General features: G+C 37.8%; 1 protein-coding gene across 1 annotated transcript; it reads right to left on the reverse strand.

Annotated features, from left to right (window-relative positions):
* Positions 1 to 5,315: 5,315 nt before the first annotated feature.
* On the reverse strand, positions 5,316 to 11,426 carry LOC145768521 (dihydrolipoyllysine-residue succinyltransferase component of 2-oxoglutarate dehydrogenase complex, mitochondrial-like). The gene is made up of 2 exons (XM_082580030.1): positions 10,512 to 11,426; positions 5,316 to 6,850 (listed from the first exon to the last, which is right to left on the reverse strand). Exons 1-2 carry the CDS (start codon positions 11,406 to 11,408, stop codon positions 6,368 to 6,370), a joined length of 1,380 nt encoding a protein of 459 aa, XP_082436156.1. The 5' UTR covers positions 11,409 to 11,426; the 3' UTR covers positions 5,316 to 6,367.
* Positions 11,427 to 13,551: the final 2,125 nt, after the last annotated feature.

The raw sequence follows: 13,551 nt of genomic DNA on the forward strand, positions 1-13,551 counted from the left end.
ACAATACTACCACATATCGCATGCAACGGAGAGCTGCTCGCGTACCACCTGAAAAGCTCTCGCGTACCACTAGTGGTACGCGTACCACCGGTTGCGAACCCCTGCTCTAAACCCTTGACAGCCTGTTTTACCCTAAAAGGAGGGTCATCAGAAGTTCATCAAAATAGATTCAAATACAATCTATTTGAATAAGGAACTTCTGATGATTCTCTTTTTAGGGTGAAACAGGCTGTCAAGGGTTTGGAGAGTAATAACTATATTTGATTTAATTCGCTCTGCTTGGCATTGAGCACTTTTTGTAGTATTAATAGTTTTTATTGTTTAGTACCTACATAGTCATACATATAGGAATTATTGCGCGAGGGTCTTTCTACTACAGTCTAGATATCGCTGAAGGTCATCGGCGACGACATGCAAAAGATACTGTTTTTGTTCTTCGTCACATGTGTGTAATGTGTTGTATTAAGTGATCAACGCCACTCCGCGCTCGGCAATGTCATTTACAATCTTGATTTCACTCACAATTGCTCTCGCTCTTTGATACACGTCATTGGTGTCCCAGTTATCTGGGTCCATTTCCAAAATGATGAAGACAAATTCAGAGCCTTAAAAATTGGTTTGTATGATACAGAATTATCAAAGAATGCCAAGGCGATAAGCTCCTCTCCCAGGTGCCACAAATGACGCAACATCTTGTTCACTGCGGCCTTCGCCATCTCTGAATTAATATCCTTGTACTGATCGAGTCGTTGAGAAATGCGAGATCCTGAGATGGTGCCAGAATCAGCGATGGGGCGACAAACCAAGCTTTCACGTACAGTCTACACTCTCACAACAAACACACAGATATTGCGCAAAGCGACATCCTCCCTTTTAGTTAACGTGTACTGTTTTCAGTACATCCAAACTTGAGTGCATAGATTGCTTTTGCCATCCACCTGGCATGATGAAGGGCACCAGGAGCCATGATTTTGATGCCGCGAAGAGGAACTCTACCCAAGAATATGATGGTCAACTCAAGGAGCTCTCAGTAGTTGTCACAATGTTGCTGTATTAACAATTTTCATTAGCGAAGGTTATTATGGCATCTGCAAAGTCTGTCACGTGCTTTAAAGCCTTGTCGACAGTTCACGCACATTGTACATCATCTTTAGCAATGAATGACCATTTCATTTGAAAACGCTTGAAGAGTAGAATGTCCGGACCAGTCGAGCGACCCATCACGCATGAAAATATTGCCTGGAGAAGTATCTCATGAATATGATGACGGCAGGCCAAATAGAACAAGCCTTTGGTTTTCAAATAAAATGGCAATTCATTGATTTTGTTACATCAAATAAAAAACGATTTTTAAGGCTCTGAATTTGTCTTCATCATTTTTGGAGATAGACCCAGATAACTGGGAGACCAATAACGCATATCAAAGAGCGAGAGCAATTGTGAGTGAAATCAAGATTGTAAATGACATTGCCAAGCACGGAGTGGCGTTGATTACGGAATACAACACATTACACACATGTAATGAAGAACAAAAACAGTATCTTTTGTGCGTTGTCAGCGATCACTTTCAGCGATATCTAGACTGTAGTAGAAAGACCCTCGTGCAATAATTCCTATATGTATGTACAGACAGTATTTTTTAAGGTGTTGTGGGGGACCGAAACGGTCCCCCAAATTTCTCCAGCGGTTTCCCAAAATTTGGACTTGCAACTACAGTAGAAAAGTAATGGTTGTTTCTCGCCATGTCTTAAGCAAATATGGCTATTCTTTGGTATTTAAATGAAACACTTGCGGTCTCTTAAAACTACTTAGCGGTCATCCACACCAAACCTTAAAAAAAACCTGTGTACAGGTACTATGTAAATTAGTTTACATCATGTACATTTGTACATGTAGTTTATTCACTGTCTTCTACAGTTGTTATTGAATGTCAAATTTAGTCTCCGAATTTTAAAAACAAGTATACAAAGTCGCAGCGGTGGGATAGCGCAGCGGGTAAGGCGCTCGCTTTCCGATTATGCAATCCTGGTTCGACTCCTGGCTTATGCTGGTTGTTGACAAACACCGCCTACCTCTACCCAGGGTGTAATATATTGGGTGGGCGTAGTTGCTGAAGTAAAGGCGGCCGAAAGAATGGAACTGGCCACCCTACTCTCGTTAGTGCCGAAGGCTTAGTATAATGAGAACCTTATCTTCTCATCCCCCAATGCTTGGATTCAAGTATGGGACTCACCTTTACCTTATACTAAGTCGAACATTTTGTACCGTATATGTAGACCAGTTAGTATAATTCGTAATACAGACACATGAGTTGTTAAACTGTATTTTTCTTGCAATATACCATGGCACTGTACCGTATCATATCCTCTCAAAACGTTAAAATAGGGGCAAACGACAAAACTTTGAACCCCGGTAGCAACCTCTAAATATCAATCAATCTTTATGAAAATTCACATATGTCATTTTCTCATCAATGGTAACAATATTTTAGGGTGAGACATTAACATTTAAAAAACTTTTTTTTTTGGACCATCCTAGTTTATATGCAGAAACGACTGATTTTGATGAATCTGAAGGAACTTTATTTGGAATACAAAGAAAGATTTGAGTGGGATCTTCTAAATTATCAGATGATCGAATGGGATTTTCTAAATTATGTGAACTTCGACCTAAATGGTGTGTTCCAGTGACAGCTGCTGGCATGCACTCAGTTTGTGTATGTCAGATCCATCAAAATGTGAAACTGCTGTCTGCTTCTCTTCCCGGACAAACCACAGATTATAAAGATTTATTGTCAAAAATAGTGTGTGATATAGAAAACAGGAATTGCATGCTTCACCTTTGTGATATGTGTCCGGGAAAAGATGCTATTGACATGTATTTCACTGACTTGTTTAATGAGAATGGATTTGAGCTTGATGATAACATTTCATATAAGCAGTGGGGACATACAGATCGCAGTGAACTTATGTGTTTGACAGTGTCTGTTCAGGAATTGATCACAAAAATAAGTAACGCATTTGATAACCTTAGGGAGCACCATTTCATTGCCAAGTCACAAGCAAAAGACCTCACTGAAACAAAGGAAAATCTTTCACCGAACCAGGCTTTGCAGAGAACTCGACTTTCTTTGCCAAGACGCTGTCCAAAGTTTCCATTGGAACAATGCACAGGCCACATTGCATCCTTTTGTTGTATATTTTAAGGAGACTGAAGGGGGTGAGTTAAAGTGTACTAATATCTGCATTATTTCTGACTGTCTGAAACATGACACATTAACTGTTCATGCATTTATTACCAAGATGATTTTCCATCTCAAGAGTATCCTTCCATCAGTTTCGATGGTTACGTACTTCAGTGATGGAGCAGATGCCCAATATAAAAACTGCAAAAACTTCTCAAATTTGTGTCATCACAAGCAGGATTATGGTCTTACAGCCGAGTGGCATTTTTTGCTACCAGCCATGGAAAAAGTCCCTGTGATGGGATTGGGGGAACTGTAAAGCGGTTAGTGGCACATGCTAGCCATCAAGCAACAACTACAGGCCAAATACTGACACTAGACGACATGTGTCAGTGGGCATGTAGCCATATTCCAGGAATCAAATGTGTCTCAACGAATCTTGTATGTCTCAATTGCGGAGGTCTTGGACAATGCTGAATATTTTGGGTTATTAGCACGTTTTGGTGAAGCAAAAACCTTGACAGGAACACGCTCACATCATCGCTTCATTCACACATGTGAAACAAACCTGAAAATGAAGAGAATTTCAGCAGACGTACACCACACAAATATTAGTAGTAACCCGTCTAAACCACCAGATTCTGTCAAAGTTGAGCAAACAGAGCCAGGGAAATATGTTGCTTTTCTGTATGATAGAGACTGGCATGTTGGGTGTATTCTTGAGTTTTCGGATGAAAATGAAGACATTCGAGTGGACTTCATGAAAAGGTCAAAGACTGGGCTCCTTAACTGGCCAAGTGAATCATGCCGGGATCGGTGCTGGGTGCCTCTTCTTTCAGCATGTGCTTTGTTTAATCAGTGTACCCGAACTTCAGGGGCAGAGTGCTCGTTTCTATAAACTGTCTTCTGATGATGATGATGACAGGATTAAAGACAGCTTTTCCAAGTTTCAGGCACAATGAGACTAAACGTCAACCAGGCCTACCAGAACACTGCATGATGTAGTAAGGACATTTTATGATACTTTTTCTTTTGCATCCTGTGATAGTTAGTTCTTTCTGTATTACATGTTCAGACCCTGGATTATATGTATATCATGTACACTACAGACCGAGTACAGAAAAACTGCTTCTTTTTATTAGCTTAGTAAAATACGAAGTAGTTGAGATGTTCTAATTTATATCAGGCATAGCCATGACATGTATCTTTAAGTGGTGAAAGTTTCATCACTCTGGGGTACCATCTACATGGTTATCTACCCTCCCAGAAAAGGGGGCCCGAGAAATATTTTTTGAGTGGTGACCATTTTCAGTAGCCTCTAAAACCATTTTTCCTGTTTGTATCAAGACATTTTGCTTCTACATAATGCTTATTGCCTAAATTACACAAACCTGGTGATGTTGACCAAGAGGGAGACTCACAGCTGATGGTCAAAATGTGAAAAATTTACATTTTGACCAACAAAAATCCAGTTTTGAGATGCCTGTAACTTTTTATCAACACTTCCTAGTCCAATTATGACAGAAGATTCTGAAAGAGCAGCCCAGAAATACCCACAATACCAATTTTCAGGCATATTGCATGCATAGAAATGAAGATATGTGCCTTCAAAAACCATTGAAAATGAACGCGGCAGTCCACTGTTACGAAAAAGGGATGAGACCCTTAAAGTTTAAACGACATTAAAATCTAAGCTGCTTGGAATTTTCATCTGAAACTTGGATATGTTTCATTGCTCCCATAGAGGTACGTTTGGTGCAATTTTGAGCAAAATCTGAGACGGTGCCCACTGCCCATGGAACTTTTATTAATGTTGGTTGAGTTCGGCTGGAATGACCCTACTGTCATCTCAATAAATGTTTGTCTACACTTGGTGTGATCATCCTGTATAATTTGTTTGCTCAAATAGAGCACTTTGAAGTTAGTATGTCCGTTTTACCCCGCCTTTTCCTACTGCTAGTAAAAAGTAGGCTACTTATAATTGACAAAATCGGGAAATTTTATGCACCTTAACATAGATTGTACAAGATAATTGTAGTATCTTTACTAAAGTTCAATGTCCGCTGCATTGCAAATTTTTACCTAATTCTTATGTTTCGACACATTATCAATTTACTTCTTAAAAACACTACAGCGTGCATCAGCGCTCGTATTAAAAATTCAAACCATACATGAAAAAATTACAAATTTTGAAGAATTAAGTTAAGTATTGTCTTCAGCTTGCCACGCTTCTATATTGAGACAACAATGAACAAAACCAAAATTGTGCGCATGTTGTAACACACCTATACCACATACTCTATAATGTATGGAAACAAAGACGAGTTTGCTCATTGAATAAGTTATATTCCCTAAAAATATGGAAATACAGTATTACCAAAAATATTTTTAGAATAAACTCCTCGGAAATAATTCAGATTCATTTTTTAAATAATTCACCTTTTTATAAAATGCAATTTTTTCTTGGACTGGTATTTTCTCTAAAAGGTAAAGGTATCAAAACAATTTTCACATCAAGTAGCCTATATAAAAATCAACAAACTACAACTAGGCTTCAGCCTAAAACCCGCTAAATACTTACACATATCTGACGTTAACAGTTCATTCGGATAAAGCCAATGCTATGTTTATAATGTGCATTGCAAACAGTCATGCTTTTTACGACAAAAAACATGGTTGAGAAGAATACTAGAATTTTTTGAAGTATTAAAAATAAACACATAGGCTACCATGAAAAACACAAAAATCTTTTTAACCTTACGGCTTATGATTATATTGAAACATCTGGTCAGCAACCACTAAAAGCATTTTGAAAGAAAGCAAGAAAAATTACGAGTCAAACTGTCTCATTGTTTTTCGTATTGCGCTAGTGTAAATGAGATGCTCTCTATGACACATAAAACATTGTAATGTAATGTACTTATAGAGAGCGAAGTTGGGGCGCGGGGAAAAACAACTGCCGTCCGAGGTTTGGAAATATGGGTTTTGCATGACACGTGAAATGCTAATGACAAGAGGTTCAATACTGTTATCATTTGAGCAACATTCCGGTGGACTTCAAAGTATTATTATTTAGGTTTGCCATTGCTAACATATAAAAAGCAAAACTTTCAGTGAGATATAATTTAAATCTATGCTATGATACATATTACACAACAAGCAGTGCATGTTTCGGCAATAACATTACAATTCAAGAAATATAATACGAGGATCTTCTATTGCCTCCTTGATTTTCTTGAGGAAAGTGACTGCCTCTCGTCCGTCAACTAGTCTGTGGTCGTAAGTAAGAGCGATGTACATCATTGGACGGATTTTTACTTCACCTTTTACTGCTACTGGTCGATCAAAGATTCCATGCATACCAAGAATTGCAGATTGAGGAGGGTTAATGATAGGCGTGCCAAACATTGAGCCGAATACACCACCATTGCTGATGGTAAAAGTCCCCCCGTCCATGTCTTCCACAGTTAAATCGTTATTTCGGGCTTTAGTTGCCAAGTTTGTCATTTCCCGTTCAATGCTCAAGTAATTCATTCCTTCACAATTTCGAATAACGGGAACAACAAGGCCTTTCTCAGTCGAAACGGCGACGCTGATGTCTACAAAATCTCTGTACACAATCTCATGCGAAGCATCGTCAATCACAGCATTAACCACAGGTTGATCCTAAAAAAAAAAACGCATTTAGTGGAAGATGTTGAACACATAATATGACAAGCAAAGTTTGTGAACCAAACACCTCATAAAATGTACCAACAGCCATGTTGATGTTCTTACGTTCAACAATCATAATTGTCTGAAGAAAAACTCCAATGTTTGAAAGTAAAAGTAATCTGAGTTTTGAAACCTATTTTTCGCATTGCATTTTTTGTGCACTGTTTACGAGTCAGTCACTAACCTGGGGATAATTTTTTCATATAGGATAACATCTATACTTTACTTCTTTACTTATTCTTTCAACATACAAGCGTTATTTGAATCATAAAGCGTACAGCATGTATATATAAGAGTAACTTAGAATTGGTGTTTCTTTCTTCTCTAATTTTTATCGTTCATCATGAATAGACTAAACATGGGAACAAAAATTAATCAATAACATTATTAGTAAAATCGGAAACTTTACAAGATAACATTTTTGGACTGGTTGTACAGTAACAATTCTGTAGGCTACACGCTTGAATTCCTAATGTCATTTATACCAAGGCTGTGGAGTCGGGCGAAAAACATACGTCTCAGATTCCTCTATAACTGGTCGACTCCTACTCCAGTGTTGCTCGATTTTTTAGGGTTGCTAGATTTTATTTATATTTTTGTCCTTTTTCATTTTTACAAAAGTTAATTTCACGAGTTTTAATCGATATTGAAACGGCGACTTTCACAAAAACTGACAAGAACAAACACTTCTATTTTTTGGTGAAGTGTCAAAACGCAATACAGAGAACAATTTCTAAAAAGGATTGCAAACAAAAATATTGTTGTTCGTCGTTTTGTATCAAGCCAGAGTCAGTCTTTTTTTACAACTCCGACTCTGGATATGCCAAAATCCTTCCGACTCCACAGCCCTTATTTATACGATTAGTTAACACTTGAACTTTAGACGAAAGCTCTTAAATTAGGGGGGGAAAGTGTTAATTACCAATTGAATGATTGAATCTTTATCTTTGGACTGGGAAAGCTTCTTGCAGAGCTTAATTTGGACAGTTTCGCATACTTGTAGAGGCTTTGAAACACTGACGCAGGCCCGGTCACCGATATTGACAGAGTGAAGTTTTTGATTGTTGAAGTCTTGTTGCAGGGGAATTATTCAATCCATTAGATGCCGCTGAATGAAGAGCAGTCCTTAACGTGCGTAGCCCAAGCGCACACCCCGAGAGTCGAACCAGCGCCACTTGATCTTGAAGCTTGTTTGTTCCAGAAGTCACTACTCGCTAACCTAATGACCTATCGGGAATTCAACTTTAGCCTTGATTTTTGGATGCAACACTGCAACAGGATATTCTTAGACAAGAAAAATATTGGTGTCAGTATAAAAGGGCAATATGCCTAGTATAATGGTCTAGCCCAGGGGTCACCAAATGGCGGCCCGCCACGCCGTATCGCTGCGGCCCGCGGAAGGTATCAGCGTACAAGTATAATCAAAAATACTTTTCTTGAGGAGTCAATGAGCATGAAGGTAAAAAATGCTTTCCGGGAAGCATCTTATTTTCGCTTTCCATACGATTCCACCGACCGACCATTCAGATTGTAGTTCTAGGTGGGGGTCGCTCAACGTTATTCCAATGCGATGTCCAGCCACATTGTCCCAGTGGTTGATTAAAACGTCTGTTTTCGAATTTCGAAATTGTCTGTGAGCATAGGGTTGCTTATTTTAAGTTTGTAAGTGTCGTGTAAACACTAGTGTGCGTTTCACCGTTATTGTGTTTCACAAGCAGTGTTCCCTTTAAGCAAGTTTTTGTTAGCAAAATAGGCTGGTGTGCCAAGTCAATTTATAATAAATTGACAAAGTATTATATATAAATTTAAAGACTTTTTCTGGTTGTATCAATAAAATGAAATATCTTCTGACAGGTGTTGTTTGTATTAATTCTGGTTGTATTTTCATAAGACAACTTCTGGTTGTATTATGGTTGTATTTTCATAAGACAACTTCTGTTTGCATTATGGTTGTATTTTCATAAGACAACTTCTGGTTGTATTATGGTTGTATTTTCAAAAGACAACTTCTGGTTGTATTATGGTTGTATTTTCAAAAGACAACTTCTGGTTGAATTATGAAAATATTTAGTTTGATACTGCAAAATGTTGTTAATCAACAATTCTTGCCATGCTGATAAGTACCGCAAGTAACAGTTGTCTAATAATCAAGAAATACGGTTTTATAGACTCTCACAAAAAGATGAAAAACCAACTCATTGCTTTTTCAGAGGGAACACCGTTCATGAGTTACGATAGAAACGTTTTTTTCGGTGATTTCTACAAGTGTTTGTTTCATGGTGCCTAGTTTCTTTCTCCCCGTTATTGGAGCCTATTTTTCGCTGATATGTTAGCAGCATAGCAGGTCACTGTTGTTGCCTGTATTGCGATGTGTCAAACATTTCTTTGGTTACTGAAACTGTTAATTGCAAGATATCTTTTGCGAAGCGAAGTGACATCACTCTTGCTTGGCGATAAATATTCTAATGAAACCGTTCGCCTCGGCCTCGCTACAAGTGCGCAAAACAAGTGGCCTCGTTTATTAGACATTGTTAAAGAAGTCAAAAGTGTTGTTAAAGGAGCTTGGCCTGGCGGTAGCGTTTTTCGACTAATTTTGTTGCTGCGGTATTCTAAGATAAATAGTAACAACATGTAACGCTGAATACTGGGTACGAAATGCGTTCATTTCTAGCATAAGAGTCAACCTACCTAAAATTTTATTAGTGCGGCCGCCACAGCTCTCCTTAGTGTCAAAGTGGCCAGCATGCAAAAAAGGTTGGTGACCCCTGGTCTAGCCTAATATAAAGGTTTATATAATTGATTCATAATGATTCAATGGTTATCCTCGGACTGGGAAAGCTTCTTTGTAAGCTTAATCATGGCAGTTTCGCATATTTGTATAGTATATATACTATAGGCTTTGAAGCACTGACGCAGGCCCGGGCCCACTGACGCAACGCAGAACCACTGACGCAACGCAGAACCAACTGAGCCATCCAGGCGGATAGCTCAGATACCCGGGCGGTTTCTTTTAAGTCCACAAAACCAACAAGTCTAAAGTCACGGCATCAAGTAATTTAGCTTAAAAAATGAAATCCGGTATCCTTCTTCATTTGCTTCACTGAAAAATTTCAGCTGCATTGTTTAAATAAAATGTGAGTGCTACATTATTATGAATTAAGAAACGATGCAAACCTACAAAAAGTACAATTACACTAAAATTTGTGTTGCTACAATCAAAGCCATTTTTCTCTTTGGTTATCCTGCATTGCAATGTTAAAGCTTCAGTCCAATTTTAAGGGCAAAATTATTGCATGTTCTGCAACCATAATGCAACCAAACAAAACTCATAAATCGTGAAAGGATGCATAGAAAATTTTGGGTGTTTTTATTTCATATCTTTTTTAACATACCGTGAGGAATTTATGGACACCTTTGCAAATTAACATTATATATAATATAATTCATTCATAGCTTGTCAAGCCAGATAAGTGAATTGACATTATAAACAAAAGTGACACTGCAATTGAAACACTTGAAAGCAGATTTATCAAGTCAATGGACTTACATTAAAACCATAAACTTTACATTTTCCGATAGTGTAGTATTACTTAGGGAAAAAATGAAGGTTTACCTGTAAAGCATATGCTGATGCTTTGATAAATGCTGACATAAAACTCAACTTCAATCCATGCTTTTTAGCAAATGCTTCTTTGTATTTGCTTCTCATTTCCATGATATTCAACATATCTACTTCATTGAATGTCGTAAGCATTGCCGCAGTGTTTTGAGAATCTTTTAGTCGCTGTGCAATCCGAAGCCTCATTCTATTCATTTTCACTCTGTGTTCTGACCTTGATGAAATGCCAACAGACTTTGAAGTGACTTCAGACAAAGGCATTACTTTAACATCAGATACCTTAAGTTTAGCTGCTGGTTCAGTTGGAATGGGTAAAGGTGGGGGCATTGTAGTTGGAATTGTGACAGGAGTTGACATTGTATCAACAGCTGGTGTAGGAGGCGGTGTTGCCTCTGCTTTTTTACTTGGTGTTTCTGCTGGTTGAGAAGTTTCTGTTGTTGCACTGCTGCTTTCTCCTTCTGTATTGATCTTAAATAAGGGTGTTCCAGGAGTAACAGTAGTTCCATCCTCTACTAGAAGTTCTTCAATAACACCAGAAACTGGAGAAGGAATAGGAAGTGCTGTCTTATCGGTTTCAATTTCAGCTACAGTTTCATCCTCAGCAACAGAATCTCCAACAGCTTTTTCCCACTTTACATCACCCTCTGAAATAGACTCTGCAAATGCAGGACATTTTACAGTCATAGACTCAAATGCAGCTCTGGATGTGAAGAACCAACGTTGCTGGAGACACACAGAACTTGATTTTGTATTCAAAGACGGTTTTACAAACGATTCATTTTGTGAAAAATACTTTGAAGTGATTCTTATGCTTGCTTGTGGAATTAAACGAAAAGAAGAAGGCTTGAGATGTTTAAAAGCACCAGAACAACCTTTCAAATACTTGGACATTATTTACCTAAACACTGATGACCTAAACCACAAAACATATTACATAACATCATATTAACATAATTATTTCATCTGTTTTGTTGCACAAAAAATGTAATAAAAAAGAATCACCAGCCTCATCTGTATTAACAACAAGTGGAAGTGACGTGTGGAAGCACATGGCAGTCAACCTTCAGCTTGGAGACGGCACATGATGATGATGATAAGAACAAGCAGTTCAGTTAAATGTATATATACAGTACTGAGACTCAAAGCATATTCAGGATGAAATTGCACACAGTCAGTTGGAGAAACTGTTTTTCAATTATTTTAGGTGCAGACAGTTAGGTGCGGCGCCCAGTCATTTAGGGTCCACGTCTTTTAGGCTCAGACAGTTAGGCACCAGTCAGATAGGCGTGCACTAGGGTGTTTCATTTGCTCCCTTTATTTGAATTTTGATCTGTCCCTAAGTTAATTCTGTTCCATTTTGGGAAAAAATAACCTGAAAATAATTTTTAATGTCATGGCCTCCCGTTTACTCTCCCCACCGCGACCCTGAAATTTCTGCCTACTCCAATGGCCATAACTCAAAAGCCACTTTAGATAGACTCTGGGTTTTTTTTTTCGCTTATTTATCGGTCATTGACCGATTTTTTAGCAAAATGTCCGAAAAAGAAATCAATTTGGTCAAAATGTCCGAAAAATATATATAGTCAATTGACTATATATGACCAAAAATGACCAAAATAAATAAAATTGACCGAATTTTTTCAAGCTATTTCGAACAAATGACCGAAAAGTCTCAGCGAAAAAAAAAACCCAGGATAGACATCAGTTGTTTTGTTGGGTATCAAATTTATTGGCATACCCCACTTTAATTCAAAAATGCTGCCAAAATAACAATTTGAGCAATTTTTTTTGCCTAACATAAGAAAAGCAGTTAGCACAGGGGTGGGGAACCTGCGGCCGCGTGACTGTTCCATGTCACCCGCATCAGAATTTCTTTAATGTATCAACAAAGCAATAATTTAATAACATAAATAATAATTTAATGCATCAATTTCATCAAAAGCAGAGGTTTGAACAGCCGCTTGTTTAAGCAATTACTGAAAGATCTGAATGCTGATTACCACGACCTTGTCTATCACTGTGCACTGTGCAGTTTGTTGGCTGAGTCGTAACGACATGCTTACACGCTTTTACTTGTTGCAAAACAAAGTCGATCAGTTCATGAATAATCAGGGAAACCATGTCATTGAACTCACTGATAGCCACTGGTTGTGTGACCTAGCGTTTATGGTTGACATTAGGGTCATTTCATTATAATACAAACAAAATTTTCAAATTTTGGCACCACCTAATTTTTTTTTATTGACTTAAAACATGCTTCTCACTTTTCTGAGAAGAATGGTGCAAATTTGATGAAAATCAGACAAGCGGTTCTCGAGTTATAAGTGAAATAACCTTAGCCACTAGGTGGTTTCATAGATAAGGAGCAATAGAAAAACGGCAATATCTCAAGAACCGCTTAACATATTTGGATAATTTTTATCTCTACCCCAATGTTTTATGGGGTGGGCTATCTATCTATGAACACTAAAACAAGTTTTGGCTACTACTTTTTGAGATAAAAAGAAATGGACCTCTTGACGTTACGCACCAATAAAACCATGATGCGTAACTTTTCAAAAAAAAATTAATTAATTAATTAGGTAGAGGAAAGATTGATGAAAAGTTCGGCAAAAACAGTATAGTGCTAAAGTCCCAACTTTTAGCGCAAATCACATTTAAATGTAGTGAAAGATGGTTCCCTGAAGAGGTCCAATACCCCTTTGTGATGTCATAGTCATGCTTGTTTTCCCTTAATCACACCATTGTGCTGTCATGGACATGTTTAAAAGAAATATGGTTGCACTTAATCCTTAATCCATCCAATTTGAACTAGTTTGCAGGACTTTAAGACTTTAGCACTTTTCTGTCTTTGCCAAACTTTTCGTCAATCTTTCCTTTACCCAATTAAAAAAAAAATATTTTTTTTAAAGTTACGCATCATGGTTTTGTTGGTGAGTAACGACAACAGGTCAATTTCTTTTTATCTCAAAAAGTAGTAGCCAAAACTTGTTTTAGTGTTCATAAACAGATAGCTCACCCCAGAAAACATGGG

This window comes from Aplidium turbinatum, chromosome 4 (genome assembly GCF_918807975.1).
Source record: "Aplidium turbinatum chromosome 4, kaAplTurb1.1, whole genome shotgun sequence".
In the NCBI taxonomy this organism is placed as follows: domain Eukaryota; kingdom Metazoa; phylum Chordata; class Ascidiacea; order Aplousobranchia; family Polyclinidae; genus Aplidium; species Aplidium turbinatum.

What these genes read in the sequence shown, in the direction of transcription:
- LOC145768521 (XM_082580030.1), bottom strand. Translation starts at nt 11,408, where the DNA reads ATGTCCAAGTATTTGAAAGGTTGTTCTGGTGCTTTTAAACATCTCAAG. An exon ending in CATCAGCATATGCTTTACAG is followed by an intron (nt 6,851 to 10,511) that starts GTAAACCTTCAT and finishes TTTTTTTTTTAG; the next exon opens with GATCAACCTGTGGTTAATGC.